The sequence below is a fragment of the Oncorhynchus clarkii genome, unplaced genomic scaffold (genome assembly GCF_045791955.1).
Source record: "Oncorhynchus clarkii lewisi isolate Uvic-CL-2024 unplaced genomic scaffold, UVic_Ocla_1.0 unplaced_contig_11375_pilon_pilon, whole genome shotgun sequence".
NCBI lineage: Eukaryota > Metazoa > Chordata > Actinopteri > Salmoniformes > Salmonidae > Oncorhynchus > Oncorhynchus clarkii.
The window spans coordinates 74,828-90,000 of NW_027257983.1; the positions used below are offsets into that span (position 1 = coordinate 74,828).

At 41.8% G+C, this 15,173-nt stretch overlaps 1 protein-coding gene across 2 annotated transcripts in view; it reads left to right on the top strand.

The window, feature by feature from the left end:
- LOC139394397 (paired box protein Pax-5-like) overlaps nucleotides 1–15,173 on the top strand; it is a 124,297-nt gene that overhangs the window by 20,692 nt on the left and 88,432 nt on the right. Inside the window, exon 1 of one of the 2 annotated variants that reach the window (XM_071142452.1) lies at nucleotides 13,406–13,534. The exons of the other annotated variant lie outside the window; for it this stretch is intronic. Within the exon in view, the coding sequence (XP_070998553.1) occupies nucleotides 13,492–13,534 (43 nt within the window). The 5' untranslated portion in view covers nucleotides 13,406–13,491. Of the gene's footprint in view, nucleotides 1–13,405; nucleotides 13,535–15,173 lie in introns of those variants that run through there. 2 annotated transcript variants of the gene reach the window in all.

Consider the following 15,173-nt stretch of genomic DNA (forward strand, 5'->3'; position numbering starts at 1 on the left):
AGACTATATAAAGGTCCTTCCTGGTTTCAGATGGAAACTCTGTGTTCTGTCTCTATACCTCTCAGACTATATAAAGGTTCTTCCTGGTTTCAGATGACTCTGTGTTCTGTCTCTATACCTCTCAGACTATATAAAGGTCCTTCCTGGTTTCAGATGACTCTGTGTTCTGTCTCTATACCTCTCAGACTATATAAAGGTCCTTCCTGGTTTCAGATGGAAACTCTGTGTTCTGTCTCTATACCTCTCAGACTATATAAAGGTACTTCCTGGTTTCAGATGGAAACTCTGTGTTCTGTCTCTATACCTCTCAGACTATATAAAGGCCCTTCCTGGTTTCAGATGACTCTGTGTTCTGTCTCTATACCTCTCAGACTATATAAAGGTACTTCCTGGTTTCAGATGGAAACTCTGTGTTCTGTCTCTATACCTCTCAGACTATATAAAGGTCCTTCCTGGTTTCAGATGGAAACTCTGTGTTCTGTCTCTATACCTCTCAGACTATATAAAGGCCCTTCCTGGTTTCAGATGACTCTGTGTTCTGTCTCTATACCTCTCAGACTATATAAAGGTACTTCCTGGTTTCAGATGGAAACTCTGTGTTCTGTCTCTATACCTCTCAGACTATATAAAGGTACTTCCTGGTTTCAGATGGAAACTCTGTGTTCTGTCTCTATACCTCTCAGACTATATAAAGGCCCTTCCTGGTTTCAGATGGAAACTCTGTGTTCTGTCTCTATACCTCTCAGACTATATAAAGGTCCTTCCTGGTTTCAGATGGAAACTCTGTGTTCTGTCTCTATACCTCTCAGACTATATAAAGGTCCTTCCTGGTTTCAGATGGAAACTCTGTGTTCTGTCTCTATACCTCTCAGACTATATAAAGGTTCTTCCTGGTTTCAGATGACTCTGTGTTCTGTCTCTATACCTCTCAGACTATATAAAGGTACTTCCTGGTTTCAGATGACTCTGTGTTCTGTCTCTATACCTCTCAGACTATATAAAGGCCCTTCCTGGTTTCAGATGACTCTGTGTTCTGTCTCTATACCTCTCAGACTATATAAAGGCCCTTCCTGGTTTCAGATGACTCTGTGTTCTGTCTCTATACCTCTCAGACTATATAAAGGTCCTTCCTGGTTTCAGATGGAAACTCTGTGTTCTGTCTCTATACCTCTCAGACTATATAAAGGTACTTCCTGGTTTCAGATGGAAACTCTGTGTTCTGTCTCTATACCTCTCAGACTATATAAAGGTCCTTCCTGGTTTCAGATGGAAACTCTGTGTTCTGTCTCTATACCTCTCAGACCATATAAAGGTTCTTCCTGGTTTCAGATGACTCTGTGTTCTGTCTCTATACCTCTCAGACTATATAAAGGTACTTCCTGGTTTCAGATGACTCTGTGTTCTGTCTCTATACCTCTCAGACTATATAAAGGTCCTTCCTGGTTTCAGATGGAAACTCTGTGTTCTGTCTCTATACCTCTCAGACTATATAAAGGTACTTCCTGGTTTCAGATGGAAACTCTGTGTTCTGTCTCTATACCTCTCAGACTATATAAAGGCCCTTCCTGGTTTCAGATGACTCTGTGTTCTGTCTCTATACCTCTCAGACTATATAAAGGTACTTCCTGGTTTCAGATGGAAACTCTGTGTTCTGTCTCTATACCTCTCAGACTATATAAAGGTCCTTCCTGGTTTCAGATGGAAACTCTGTGTTCTGTCTCTATACCTCTCAGACTATATAAAGGTCCTTCCTGGTTTCAGATGGAAACTCTGTGTTCTGTCTCTATACCTCTCAGACTATATAAAGGCCCTTCCTGGTTTCAGATGACTCTGTGTTCTGTCTCTATACCTCTCAGACTATATAAAGGTACTTCCTGGTTTCAGATGGAAACTCTGTGTTCTGTCTCTATACCTCTCAGACTATATAAAGGTACTTCCTGGTTTCAGATGACTCTCTGTTCTGTCTCTATACCTCTCAGACTATATAAAGGTCCTTCCTGGTTTCAGATGGAAACTCTGTGTTCTGTCTCTATACCTCTCAGACTATATAAAGGTACTTCCTGGTTTCAGATGACTCTGTGTTCTGTCTCTATACCTCTCAGACTATATAAAGGTCCTTCCTGGTTTCAGATGACTCTGTGTTCTGTCTCTATACCTCTCAGACTATATAAAGGTTCTTCCTGGTTTCAGATGGAAACTCTGTGTTCTGTCTCTATACCTCTCAGACTATATAAAGGTACTTCCTGGTTTCAGATGGAAACTCTGTGTTCTGTCTCTATACCTCTCAGACTATATAAAGGTCCTTCCTGGTTTCAGATGACTCTGTGTTCTGTCTCTATACCTCTCAGACTATATAAAGGTTCTTCCTGGTTTCAGATGACTCTGTGTTCTGTCTCTATACCTCTCAGACTATATAAAGGTCCTTCCTGGTTTCAGATGGAAACTCTGTGTTCTGTCTCTATACCTCTCAGACTATATAAAGGTCCTTCCTGGTTTCAGATGGAAACTCTGTGTTCTGTCTCTATACCTCTCAGACTATATAAAGGTTCTTCCTGGTTTCAGATGGAAACTCTGTGTTCTGTCTCTATACCTCTCAGACTATATAAAGGCCCTTCCTGGTTTCAGATGGAAACTCTGTGTTCTGTCTCTATACCTCTCAGACTATATAAAGGTACTTCCTGGTTTCAGATGGAAACTCTGTGTTCTGTCTCTATACCTCTCAGACTATATAAAGGTCCTTCCTGGTTTCAGATGACTCTGTGTTCTGTCTCTATACCTCTCAGACTATATAAAGGTTCTTCCTGGTTTCAGATGACTCTGTGTTCTGTCTCTATACCTCTCAGACTATATAAAGGCCCTTCCTGGTTTCAGATGGAAACTCTGTGTTCTGTCTCTATACCTCTCAGACTATATAAAGGTACTTCCTGGTTTCAGATGGAAACTCTGTGATCTGTCTCTATACCTCTCAGACTATATAAAGGCCCTTCCTGGTTTCAGATGGAAACTCTGTGTTCTGTCTCTATACCTCTCAGACTATATAAAGGTCCTTCCTGGTTTCAGATGGAAACTCTGTGTTCTGTCTCTATACCTCTCAGACTATATAAAGGTCCTTCCTGGTTTCAGATGACTCTGTGTTCTGTCTCTATACCTCTCAGACTATATAAAGGCCCTTCCTGGTTTCAGATGACTCTGTGTTCTGTCTCTATACCTCTCAGACTATATAAAGATCCTTCCTGGTTTCAGATGACTCTGTGTTCTGTCTATATACCTCTCAGACTATATAAAGATCCTTCCTGGTTTCAGATGGAAACTCTGTGTTCTGTCTCTATACCTCTCAGACTATATAAAGGCCCTTCCTGGTTTCAGATGGAAACTCTGTGTTCTGTCTCTATACCTCTCAGACTATATAAAGATCCTTCCTGGTTTCAGATGACTCTGTGTTCTGTCTCTATACCTCTCAGACTATATAAAGGCCCTTCCTGGTTTCAGATGACTCTGTGTTCTGTCTCTATACCTCTCAGACTATATAAAGGCCCTTCCTGGTTTCAGATGACTCTGTGTTCTGTCTCTATACCTCTCAGACTATATAAAGATCCTTCCTGGTTTCAGATGGAAACTCTGTGTTCTGTCTCTATACCTCTCAGACTATATAAAGGTTCTTCCTGGTTTCAGATGACTCTGTGTTCTGTCTCTATACCTCTCAGACTATATAAAGGTCCTTCCTGGTTTCAGATGACTCTGTGTTCTGTCTCTATACCTCTCAGACTATATAAAGGTCCTTCCTGGTTTCAGATGGAAACTCTGTGTTCTGTCTCTATACCTCTCAGACTATATAAAGGTACTTCCTGGTTTCAGATGGAAACTCTGTGTTCTGTCTCTATACCTCTCAGACTATATAAAGGCCCTTCCTGGTTTCAGATGACTCTGTGTTCTGTCTCTATACCTCTCAGACTATATAAAGGTACTTCCTGGTTTCAGATGGAAACTCTGTGTTCTGTCTCTATACCTCTCAGACTATATAAAGGTCCTTCCTGGTTTCAGATGGAAACTCTGTGTTCTGTCTCTATACCTCTCAGACTATATAAAGGTCCTTCCTGGTTTCAGGGAAACTCTGTGTTCTGTCTCTATACCTCTCAGACTATATAAAGGCCCTTCCTGGTTTCAGGTGACTCTGTGTTCTGTCTCTATACCTCTCAGACTATATAAAGGTACTTCCTGGTTTCAGATGGAAACTCTGTGTTCTGTCTCTATACCTCTCAGACTATATAAAGGTCCTTCCTGGTTTCAGATGGAAATTCTGTGTTCTGTCTCTATACCTCTCAGACTATATAAAGGTACTTCCTGGTTTCAGATGACTCTGTGTTCTGTCTCTATACCTCTCAGACTATATAAAGGCCCTTCCTGGTTTCAGATGACTCTGTGTTCTGTCTCTATACCTCTCAGACTATATAAAGGTCCTTCCTGGTTTCAGATGGAAACTCTGTGTTCTGTCGCTATACCTCTCAGACTATATAAAGGTCCTTCCTGGTTTCAGATGGAAACTCTGTGTTCTGTCTCTATACCTCTCAGACTATATAAAGGTTCTTCCTGGTTTCAGATGGAAACTCTGTGTTCTGTCTCTATACCTCTCAGACTATATAAAGGCCCTTGCTGGTTTCAGATGGAAACTCTGTGTTCTGTCTCTATACCTCTCAGACTATATAAAGGTACTTCCTGGTTTCAGATGGAAACTCTGTGTTCTGTCTCTATACCTCTCAGACTATATAAAGGTCCTTCCTGGTTTCAGATGACTCTGTGTTCTGTCTCTATACCTCTCAGACTATATAAAGGTTCTTCCTGGTTTCAGATGACTCTGTGTTCTGTCTCTATACCTCTCAGACTATATAAAGGCCCTTCCTGGTTTCAGATGGAAACTCTGTGTTCTGTCTCTATACCTCTCAGACTATATAAAGGTACTTCCTGGTTTCAGATGGAAACTCTGTGTTCTGTCTCTATACCTCTCAGACTATATAAAGGCCCTTCCTGGTTTCAGATGGAAACTCTGTGTTCTGTCTCTATACCTCTCAGACTATATAAAGGTCCTTCCTGGTTTCAGATGGAAACTCTGTGTTCTGTCTCTATACCTCTCAGACTATATAAAGGTCCTTCCTGGTTTCAGATGACTCTGTGTTCTGTCTCTATACCTCTCAGACTATATAAAGATCCTTCCTGGTTTCAGATGGAAACTCTGTGTTCTGTCTCTATACCTCTCAGACTATATAAAGGCCCTTCCTGGTTTCAGATGACTCTGTGTTCTGTCTCTATACCTCTCAGACTATATAAAGATCCTTCCTGGTTTCAGATGACTCTGTGTTCTGTCTCTATACCTCTCAGACTATATAAAGATCCTTCCTGGTTTCAGATGACTCTGTGTTCTGTCTCTATACCTCTCAGACTATATAAAGGCCCTTCCTGGTTTCAGATGACTCTGTGTTCTGTCTCTATACCTCTCAGACTATATAAAGGCCCTTCCTGGTTTCAGATGGAAACTCTGTGTTCTGTCTCTATACCTCTCAGACTATATAAAGGTCCTTCCTGGTTTCAGATGACTCTGTGTTCTGTCTCTATACCTCTCAGACTATATAAAGGCCCTTCCTGGTTTCAGATGACTCTGTGTTCTGTCTCTATACCTCTCAGACTATATAAAGGCCCTTCCTGGTTTCAGATGGAAACTCTGTGTTCTGTCTCTATACCTCTCAGACTATATAAAGATCCTTCCTGGTTTCAGATGACTCTGTGTTCTGTCTCTATACCTCTCAGACTATATAAAGATCCTTCCTGGTTTCAGATGGAAACTCTGTGTTCTGTCTCTATACCTCTCAGACTATATAAAGGCCCTTCCTGGTTTCAGATGGAAACTCTGTGTTCTGTCTCTATACCTCTCAGACTATATAAAGGTCCTTCCTGGTTTCAGATGGAAACTCTGTGTTCTGTCTCTATACCTCTCAGACTATATAAAGGCCCTTCCTGGTTTCAGATGACTCTGTGTTCTGTCTCTATACCTCTCAGACTATATAAAGGTCCTTCCTGGTTTCAGATGACTCTGTGTTCTGTCTCTATACCTCTCAGACTATATAAAGGTTCTTCCTGGTTTCAGATGACTCTGTGTTCTGTCTCTATACCTCTCAGACTATATAAAGATCCTTCCTGGTTTCAGATGACTCTGTGTTCTGTCTCTATACCTCTCAGACTATATAAAGATCCTTCCTGGTTTCAGATGACTCTGTGTTCTGTCTCTATATCTCTCAGACTATATAAAGGCCCTTCCTGGTTTCAGATGGAAACTCTGTGTTCTGTCTCTATACCTCTCAGACTATATAAAGATCCTTCCTGGTTTCAGATGACTCTGTGTTCTGTCTCTATACCTCTCAGACTATATAAAGATCCTTCCTGGTTTCAGATGGAAACTCTGTGTTCTGTCTCTATACCTCTCAGACTATATAAAGGCCCTTCCTGGTTTCAGATGGAAACTCTGTGTTCTGTCTCTATACCTCTCAGACTATATAAAGGCCCTTCCTGGTTTCAGATGGAAACTCTGTGTTCTGTCTCTATACCTCTCAGACTATATAAAGGTCCTTCCTGGTTTCAGATGGAAACTCTGTGTTCTGTCTCTATACCTCTCAGACTATATAAAGGCCCTTCCTGGTTTCAGATGACTCTGTGTTCTGTCTCTATACCTCTCAGACTATATAAAGGTCCTTCCTGGTTTCAGATGACTCTGTGTTCTGTCTCTATACCTCTCAGACTATATAAAGGTTCTTCCTGGTTTCAGATGACTCTGTGTTCTGTCTCTATACCTCTCAGACTATATAAAGATCCTTCCTGGTTTCAGATGACTCTGTGTTCTGTCTCTATACCTCTCAGACTATATAAAGATCCTTCCTGGTTTCAGATGACTCTGTGTTCTGTCTCTATATCTCTCAGACTATATAAAGGCCCTTCCTGGTTTCAGATGGAAACTCTGTGTTCTGTCTCTATACCTCTCAGACTATATAAAGATCCTTCCTGGTTTCAGATGACTCTGTGTTCTGTCTCTATACCTCTCAGACTATATAAAGATCCTTCCTGGTTTCAGATGGAAACTCTGTGTTCTGTCTCTATACCTCTCAGACTATATAAAGGCCCTTCCTGGTTTCAGATGGAAACTCTGTGTTCTGTCTCTATACCTCTCAGACTATATAAAGGTCCTTCCTGGTTTCAGATGGAAACTCTGTGTTCTGTCTCTATACCTCTCAGACTATATAAAGGCCCTTCCTGGTTTCAGATGACTCTGTGTTCTGTCTCTATACCTCTCAGACTATATAAAGATCCTTCCTGGTTTCAGATGACTCTGTGTTCTGTCTCTATACCTCTCAGACTATATAAAGATCCTTCCTGGTTTCAGATGACTCTGTGTTCTGTCTCTATACCTCTCAGACTATATAAAGGCCCTTCCTGGTTTCAGATGACTCTGTGTTCTGTCTCTATACCTCTCAGACTATATAAAGATCCTTCCTGGTTTCAGATGACTCTGTGTTCTGTCTCTATACCTCTCAGACTATATAAAGATCCTTCCTGGTTTCAGATGGAAACTCTGTGTTCTGTCTCTATACCTCTCAGACTATATAAAGGCCCTTCCTGGTTTCAGATGGAAACTCTGTGTTCTGTCTCTATACCTCTCAGACTATATAAAGGTCCTTCCTGGTTTCAGATGGAAACTCTGTGTTCTGTCTCTATACCTCTCAGACTATATAAAGGCCCTTCCTGGTTTCAGATGACTCTGTGTTCTGTCTCTATACCTCTCAGACTATATAAAGATCCTTCCTGGTTTCAGATGACTCTGTGTTCTGTCTCTATACCTCTCAGACTATATAAAGATCCTTCCTGGTTTCAGATGACTCTGTGTTCTGTCTCTATACCTCTCAGACTATATAAAGGCCCTTCCTGGTTTCAGATGACTCTGTGTTCTGTCTCTATACCTCTCAGACTATATAAAGATCCTTCCTGGTTTCAGATGACTCTGTGTTCTGTCTCTATACCTCTCAGACTATATAAAGATCCTTCCTGGTTTCAGATGGAAACTCTGTGTTCTGTCTCTATACCTCTCAGACTATATAAAGGCCCTTCCTGGTTTCAGATGACTCTGTGTTCTGTCTCTATACCTCTCAGACTATATAAAGATCCTTCCTGGTTTCAGATGGAAACTCTGTGTTCTGTCTCTATACCTCTCAGACTATATAAAGGCCCTTCCTGGTTTCAGATGACTCTGTGTTCTGTCTCTATACCTCTCAGACTATATAAAGATCCTTCCTGGTTTCAGATGGAAACTCTGTGTTCTGTCTCTATACCTCTCAGACTATATAAAGGTCCTTCCTGGTTTCAGATGACTCTGTGTTCTGTCTCTATACCTCTCAGACTATATAAAGATCCTTCCTGGTTTCAGATGGAAAGATCAAGACAAATCTGAACTAAATATCTGACTGACATTCTAATATCTTGTTGCATCTCGGTGGATAATCTATTTTCCTTTTTAAAATGGAAGATTTTAGTCGCCTACAACATCAAATGCAAATTTTGATCTCTGTTATAATGTTCTAGAAAGAAACCTTTCCCTGATGGAAGCCGTGTGTGTGTGTGTGTGTGTGTGTGTGTGTGTGTGTGTGTGTGTGTGTGTGTGTGTGTGTGTGAGAGAGAGAGAGAGAGACAGAGAGGACATGAGTTGTGTCGCCCCCTGGCGGTGTAACTGTGAACTTCCTCTCGTAATCCAACCCTTTTCACAAACAGCCAGGGGCCTCGTTGATCGCGACCGTACATGGCAGTGGGATGGAGAGCGTACAGACGGAGCCTCGGCTACTGTTTAATGTGTAGACTACATATCAAACACACGTTGAAATAGTTTTATCATGTACACGTGTTGTCACAGTTAGGTCAAACTCAGTAGGCCTATTTTTAATTAAACCGGGACCAAACATTTGATGAATCAGTCTTCTTAACCAAGATAATTCAGTCATCTAAAATTCAGTTGGATTAGAGTTTTTTTTTTAAATTATATAATTAATTTATAATAAAGCATTAGATAAATGTTAAGGTTGTCAATCGGCAGTTGAAACAATAACAAATCGAATTCCCCTCCCGTTTCGGGTAAAAAAAAAAAGGGGGTAAGAGATGGGACTGGAGAAATGTACCCGCTCATTTTCATAGACAGAACTACGGATTTACAAGGACTGACCGTCCATGATATCAACACGTGAGGTTTAAATCCGGTTTTGAGGCTATACGCCGTTTGTTTACAATTACATTGTTTAGAAACAACGGGGGAAAAACCAGCTGATATGTTGGGTTCTGATGGGCTAAGACAGGTGTCGTCTTCAAGAGACAATAGGTTCATATCATTAAATCAAAAGTCATAAAATGTACGTAGGAACTGCAGATATCCCCTTTAGTTAAAGATGAAACGCATGTGTAAAACAGTAGAAGAAGAATGACTAGTTTAAAACGTTAAACAATGTGTAAAACAGTAGAAGAAGAATGACTAGTTTAAAACATTAAACCATGTGTAAAACAGTAGAAGAAGAATGACTGGTTTAAAACATTAAACCATGTGTAAAACAGTAGAAGAAGAACGACTAGTTTAAAACATTAAACCATGTGTAAAACAGTAGAAGAAGAATGACTAGTTTAAAACATTAAACCATGTGTAAAACAGTAGAAGAAGAACGACTAGTTTAAAACGTTAAACCATGTGTAAAACAGTAGAAGAAGAATGACTAGTTTAAAACATTAAACCATGTGTAAAACAGTAGAAGAAGAACGACTAGTTTAAAACGTTAAACGATACACAAAATATACTGTTTATAATCGTTACACTATCTATTGAATAGTTATAAACTAATTGTTGCTATCATTATTATGAAATCTGCAAGTGGCGACACTACGTCCACTGGTTCGAATCCAGGCTGAATCGCATCGTGCCGTGATTGGGAGTACCATAGGCCGGCGCACAATTGGCCCAGCGTTGGCCGGGGTAGGCCGTAATTGTAAATAAGAATTCGTTCTTAACTGACTTGCCTAGTTAGGTTAAATAAATAATTTCGTCTATTATTAGCTATGAGCCTTGTATAGGATAGCCGTGGAAGGTATTTGGACTTATAAACCTGTAACGCTGTTGCGTTACAGCGTGTAGTAGATGTATGGGGAGGAATGGATTAATGGAGGGAAAGACGACTGGATATGAATATAGCTAGATGACAACAAAGCTGTGGGGGGAAATGAATGAATGTCGAGGAGGAGAAAATAACGGTGTTTCATTTTGTTTGACGCTTTAGGCGATCTGCGCGGTGAATATTTCAGGGGTGAAATGTTTCTCTCGTATAACTCAGGTGGGACTTGTATGTAGTGAATCCTGTTCAGGTTTGCTGAACTAGAATATGAACGACGGTTGCTTTTCATTAGCTACACTCTCTCTCTCTCTCTCTTTGCCAATCAATTCCATTAGCCTAATGAGAAGAGTTGCATGTTTCATATAGCGCCCGGCCTTCCTTCCTTCCTTGGCTTCGAGCGAACATTGTAACATTTGGAGCGAGAAACGGTGTGTTTGTTTGTTGATGAGGAGGAGGAACAAGACGAAGTAACACTGACTGACTGACTGACTGGCTGACTGGCTGACTGGCTGACTGACTGACTGACTGACTGGCTGACTGGCTGACTGACTGACTGCCATGTGACTGACTGTCTGACTGACTGACTGACTGACTGACTGACTGACTGACTGGCTGACTGACTGGACTGCCATGTGACTGACTGTCTGACTGACTGACTGACTGGCTGACTGACTGCCATGTGACTGACTGTCTGACTGACATGTGACTGGCTGACTGACTGACTGACTGACTGACTGACTGACTGACTGACTGGCTGACTGACTGACTGGCTGACTGACTGACTGACTGACTGACTGGCTGACTGACTGACAGGCCGAGACACAAACAGACAGACTTTCTAATGTGACATGTGATTGTTCTAATTCTAGAATAGTATATCTAGATGCATCAGTGTTCTAGTTTATTTGTTCTAATTCTAGAATAGTATATCTAGATGCATCAGTGTTCTAGTTTATTTGTTCTAATTCTAGAATAGTATATCTAGATGCATCAGTGTTCTAGTTTATTTGTTCTAATTCTAGAATAGTATATCTAGATGCATCAGCGTTCTAGTTTATTTGTTCTAATTCTAGAATAGTATATCTAGATGCATCAGTGTTCTAGTTTATTTGTTCTAATTCTAGAATAGTATATCTAGATACATCAGTGTTCTAGTTTATTTGTTCTAATTCTAGAATAGTATATATATATATATATGTATCATTGTTCTAGTTTATTTGTTCTAATTCTAGAATAGTATATCTAGATGCATCAGTGTTCTAGTTTATTTGTTCTAATTCTAGAATAGTATATCTAGATGCATCAGCGTTCTAGTTTATTTATTCTAATTCTAGAATAGTAGATCTATATGCATCAGTGTTCTAGTTTATTTATTCTAATTCTAGAATAGTATATCTAGATGCATCAGTGTTCTAGTTGATGTTTTCTCTCCATTGGTTTATACTGAGTTTTGTTAATGACATGACTTCCCAAATACCATTTATTGTCTTCTTTTCGTTTTGCATCTATTTTCTTCCAATGAGAAGGTCTGAGGAGAACGGATAGGCCCATATAACCACTCCCGGGTTTTTAATTCAATAGTATTTTTATAGGCTATTTTCATTATAGGCCTAGCTACAACTAAGTCTCTCTTCTTTTTTTTTTAGTAATACTCAATTAATTTACCGGTTTATATTGACAGGAATAAATTTACTTCAAAACGGTTCTAAAGGCAGTAGTTCTTAACCTTGGTAATTGAAATTAAAACGTAAAATCACCCACTGTCTAGAACCCCCGCCGCAATGCGAGGCCGCCTATTGGTCTATGGGACAATTCGAACAGCGAGTCGTTCACCCCGCAGGATTCGGACCGACCAATCAGCGGTTGCCCCCCCCCCCCCCCCCCCCGCCTGATCCTATCAGGGAGCCGGGCGTGACGTCAGAGCGTGCACAGGCCCGTGATTGGCTCGTTGAAGGGTTTGATTGACAGGGTGTGGTAAGGACCAGGTTGGCTGGCGCGCGGGCGCTGTCCACACCAGAGCAGGTCCTGAAACTCGGCGTGCGCAAATCGTGGGCTCCTCACGCTGCAGCGAGCCTCTCAACCTTCTTAACCGAATAGAGCTCACGGTGGGAACGTTTACGCGAGGAACAATACTGTTTTTTTTTTCTCTCCCCCTGTTCCACACACAGCGACATTCCTGTACAGACACACACACACACACACACACACTCATCCCTGGGATTTTACGTGTGACAGTGTGTGTTTGAAGAGCGACAAAACGAGCCAACTGATTCACACCCTTCACAGCAGCTTCACATAATGAGCCATTTAACTTCACTTGCTTCGTGCCCATCTCTCATTTTCGTTTTTAAAAAACTTTTCAATTTGATCTCTCTCTAAAATGTGCCTCTTAGTTTCTCCCCCCCAGCGCGCTTTCACGGAAGCCACGACAACAGTGATGGAGTTTAATAAGTGTTTCTGGAACCGGAGGATTTGAGGAGAAGAGTAACGTTGTTTTCCCAACGGTCACTGCTGGAGCGATGTTGTAGCCGATGAATCAACTGGACACTCAACATACCGGGGATTTCTAACGAATTGTTCTCCCACCGGGGGCAAGAAGGATTCTAACGAGGGGCTCGAGTCAGACCGGTGAGAGGGAGCAGCGTTTACCGTGTGTTCACCGTGTGAATGACAGCAGCTTCTCTCCGGTTCAGTCACAGTTCAGGGGTCAGGACCAACGGACCGAGAAGGCGACCGAGATTCCGTTACGAGGGGAGTGCAATAGACTAACACGTTTCGGTCTCGGTCTAATTTTTTTCTATAATAACTGTCACGTTATTCAATTATTTTTGTTGGACTTACTCGTCTTTCAATCAGAAATGTCCTGTTGAAGGGATTGGGACCGAGATTTGATGTGTTTTCTCCGCCGGCCGTGGAGGCACCTAAGCCGGATAGTTAGAATGAGTAACCCCGCTGAACTCCCAATGAAGGAACCCGAGTCATTTGAATTCTGATTATATTCTTACACAATTATTATCAGTTACAAACTCTCTATTTTTTTTTTAAACAACATTTATTTTTTCTTGTATTATTCGTTAGCTTAAAAAAAAATTATAATATTATATTTAAAAAAAAAATATAACATTTTTTATTTTTTATTTTGGAGGGACCAGTCTCTTCGTGGCTTAACGGTTTCTTGGTGTTTTGGGGTTTTTGAAACGCATCCATCATCTCTGGGGTTGTGAGCGCAAGAGAGAAGGGCGCACCCGGTGGGCCTCGTGAAGACGTTCATACCGTAGGGGCCTCCATCCCCCAGCCGTGAGAGCCAGCTACGATGGAGATTCACTGTAAACACGACCCGTTCGCTGCGATGCACAGTAAGTACCGTTTACCAAGCGCTGCCTGCCCCCTTCTCTCCGTCAACCGATATTTAAACACAAGAGTGCCCAAAGGTTAATACCGCTGTAGAGATGCCTGCTCTTTCCTCTGTAGCCTATTAATCTAGACGAGATGCCACATGCAGAGGCTTCAACTTGTGTTGTCCAAATAGAAGGAACACTTAAGCATCTTTATATTTTCAACCAACTTTGATCAAGAATTTGGCTGGAGATTTGTGTCTGTGTGTGTATAGTGATGTGTGTATTAGTGCATCATGGTGTGTGTGTGTGTGTGTGTGTGTGTGTACTGACGTGTGTATTAGTGCACGGTGTGTGTTTTCTGCTTCCTGTTTTAGTCTTTTATCAATAACCCTGGATGATGGGAGGGTGGGGGTGGGGTGAGGGTGAGGGGAGGAGGAGGGTGGAAGGGGAGGGAGGAAGGAGGTGCTGAAAGAGCCCCCAGTCACATCCGGGGCCAGTGGTAACAAAGCAGAACTTAAAAACACTGAACTTGACCCGCCGTGTTCCGATGCTCCTCACACCGCTAACACCGCTCACACCGCTCACACCGCTAACGCCGCTCACACCGCTAACACCGGCTCATAACCGGCCACAGGGACACGCTATACTGTCGAAGGCAAAGTTGAAGGGGCAGCATTAGAGGGTTACGAGGCGGCTATGAACACCGGCTGTGGGTTGTGCAGGGGAAGAGACGCACGGCGGAGGAACTTGGTCTCTGTTCTGTGACATGGCGGGCAGTAGCAGCAGAGGTCATGGGGTCTCTCTCCTCTCTCTTTCACTTGTCACCCCCCCCCCCACCCCCCCACCCCCGTCACCCCCTTCTTTTACTCTCTCCTTTCTCTCGGGTAAAAGGCTATAACCCCCCCTCCCCTCACCCCCTCTCCAGTTTCACAGATCTAAGAAGGGGTTAAATATGACCGAGGCCTTTTCTGTTCTTTTTTTTTGAGCTCACAGAACTAGCTGCTGTAGCTACTTGACCTATAGGACAGGAAATCCTTGAATCCACCTAAAAATCCACAACAAAAAACAACAACAACGTTACATAACCAAGTCATAGCAGTAATATCACCGCAGAGACCAAACAACGGCGCGGCGCTATCAATGATAGTAACGTAGGCTAATGCATATTGTAGTCTAATAGTGATATATATATATATATATATATATATATATATATATATATATATATATATATATATATACATTATTTATATAATAACGTTATTTTATATGTTATATGTCCTGTATATAAAGGTTCTTTTAAACAGGATAACTACAATGTTTTGTTTGACATTTTCAGTGTATTTAACTCGACCACCCAAAGCGCAGATTGTTACGGTCCTGTCTCCTATATCACCTTGTTGCTTTAGTCTAATAATCACACCGAATAATACCCCCCCACACCCCCGGTTAAACCATGTAATACCCCCAAGGTCTACCGTGTCACAGGCCCGGTACAGACTTGTCCCCTCTCACACGCCGTTATGTGAAACGACAGACATTCTCACGGTGAGTTTAACGGCGGATTAGGCCCTGAGCACGTTTCTAAAGCTAGAACGAATCACGTTTCCTCTCCTCTCAGTGTGTCCGGGCCAGTGGCCGTTTCTAGCAGTGTAGT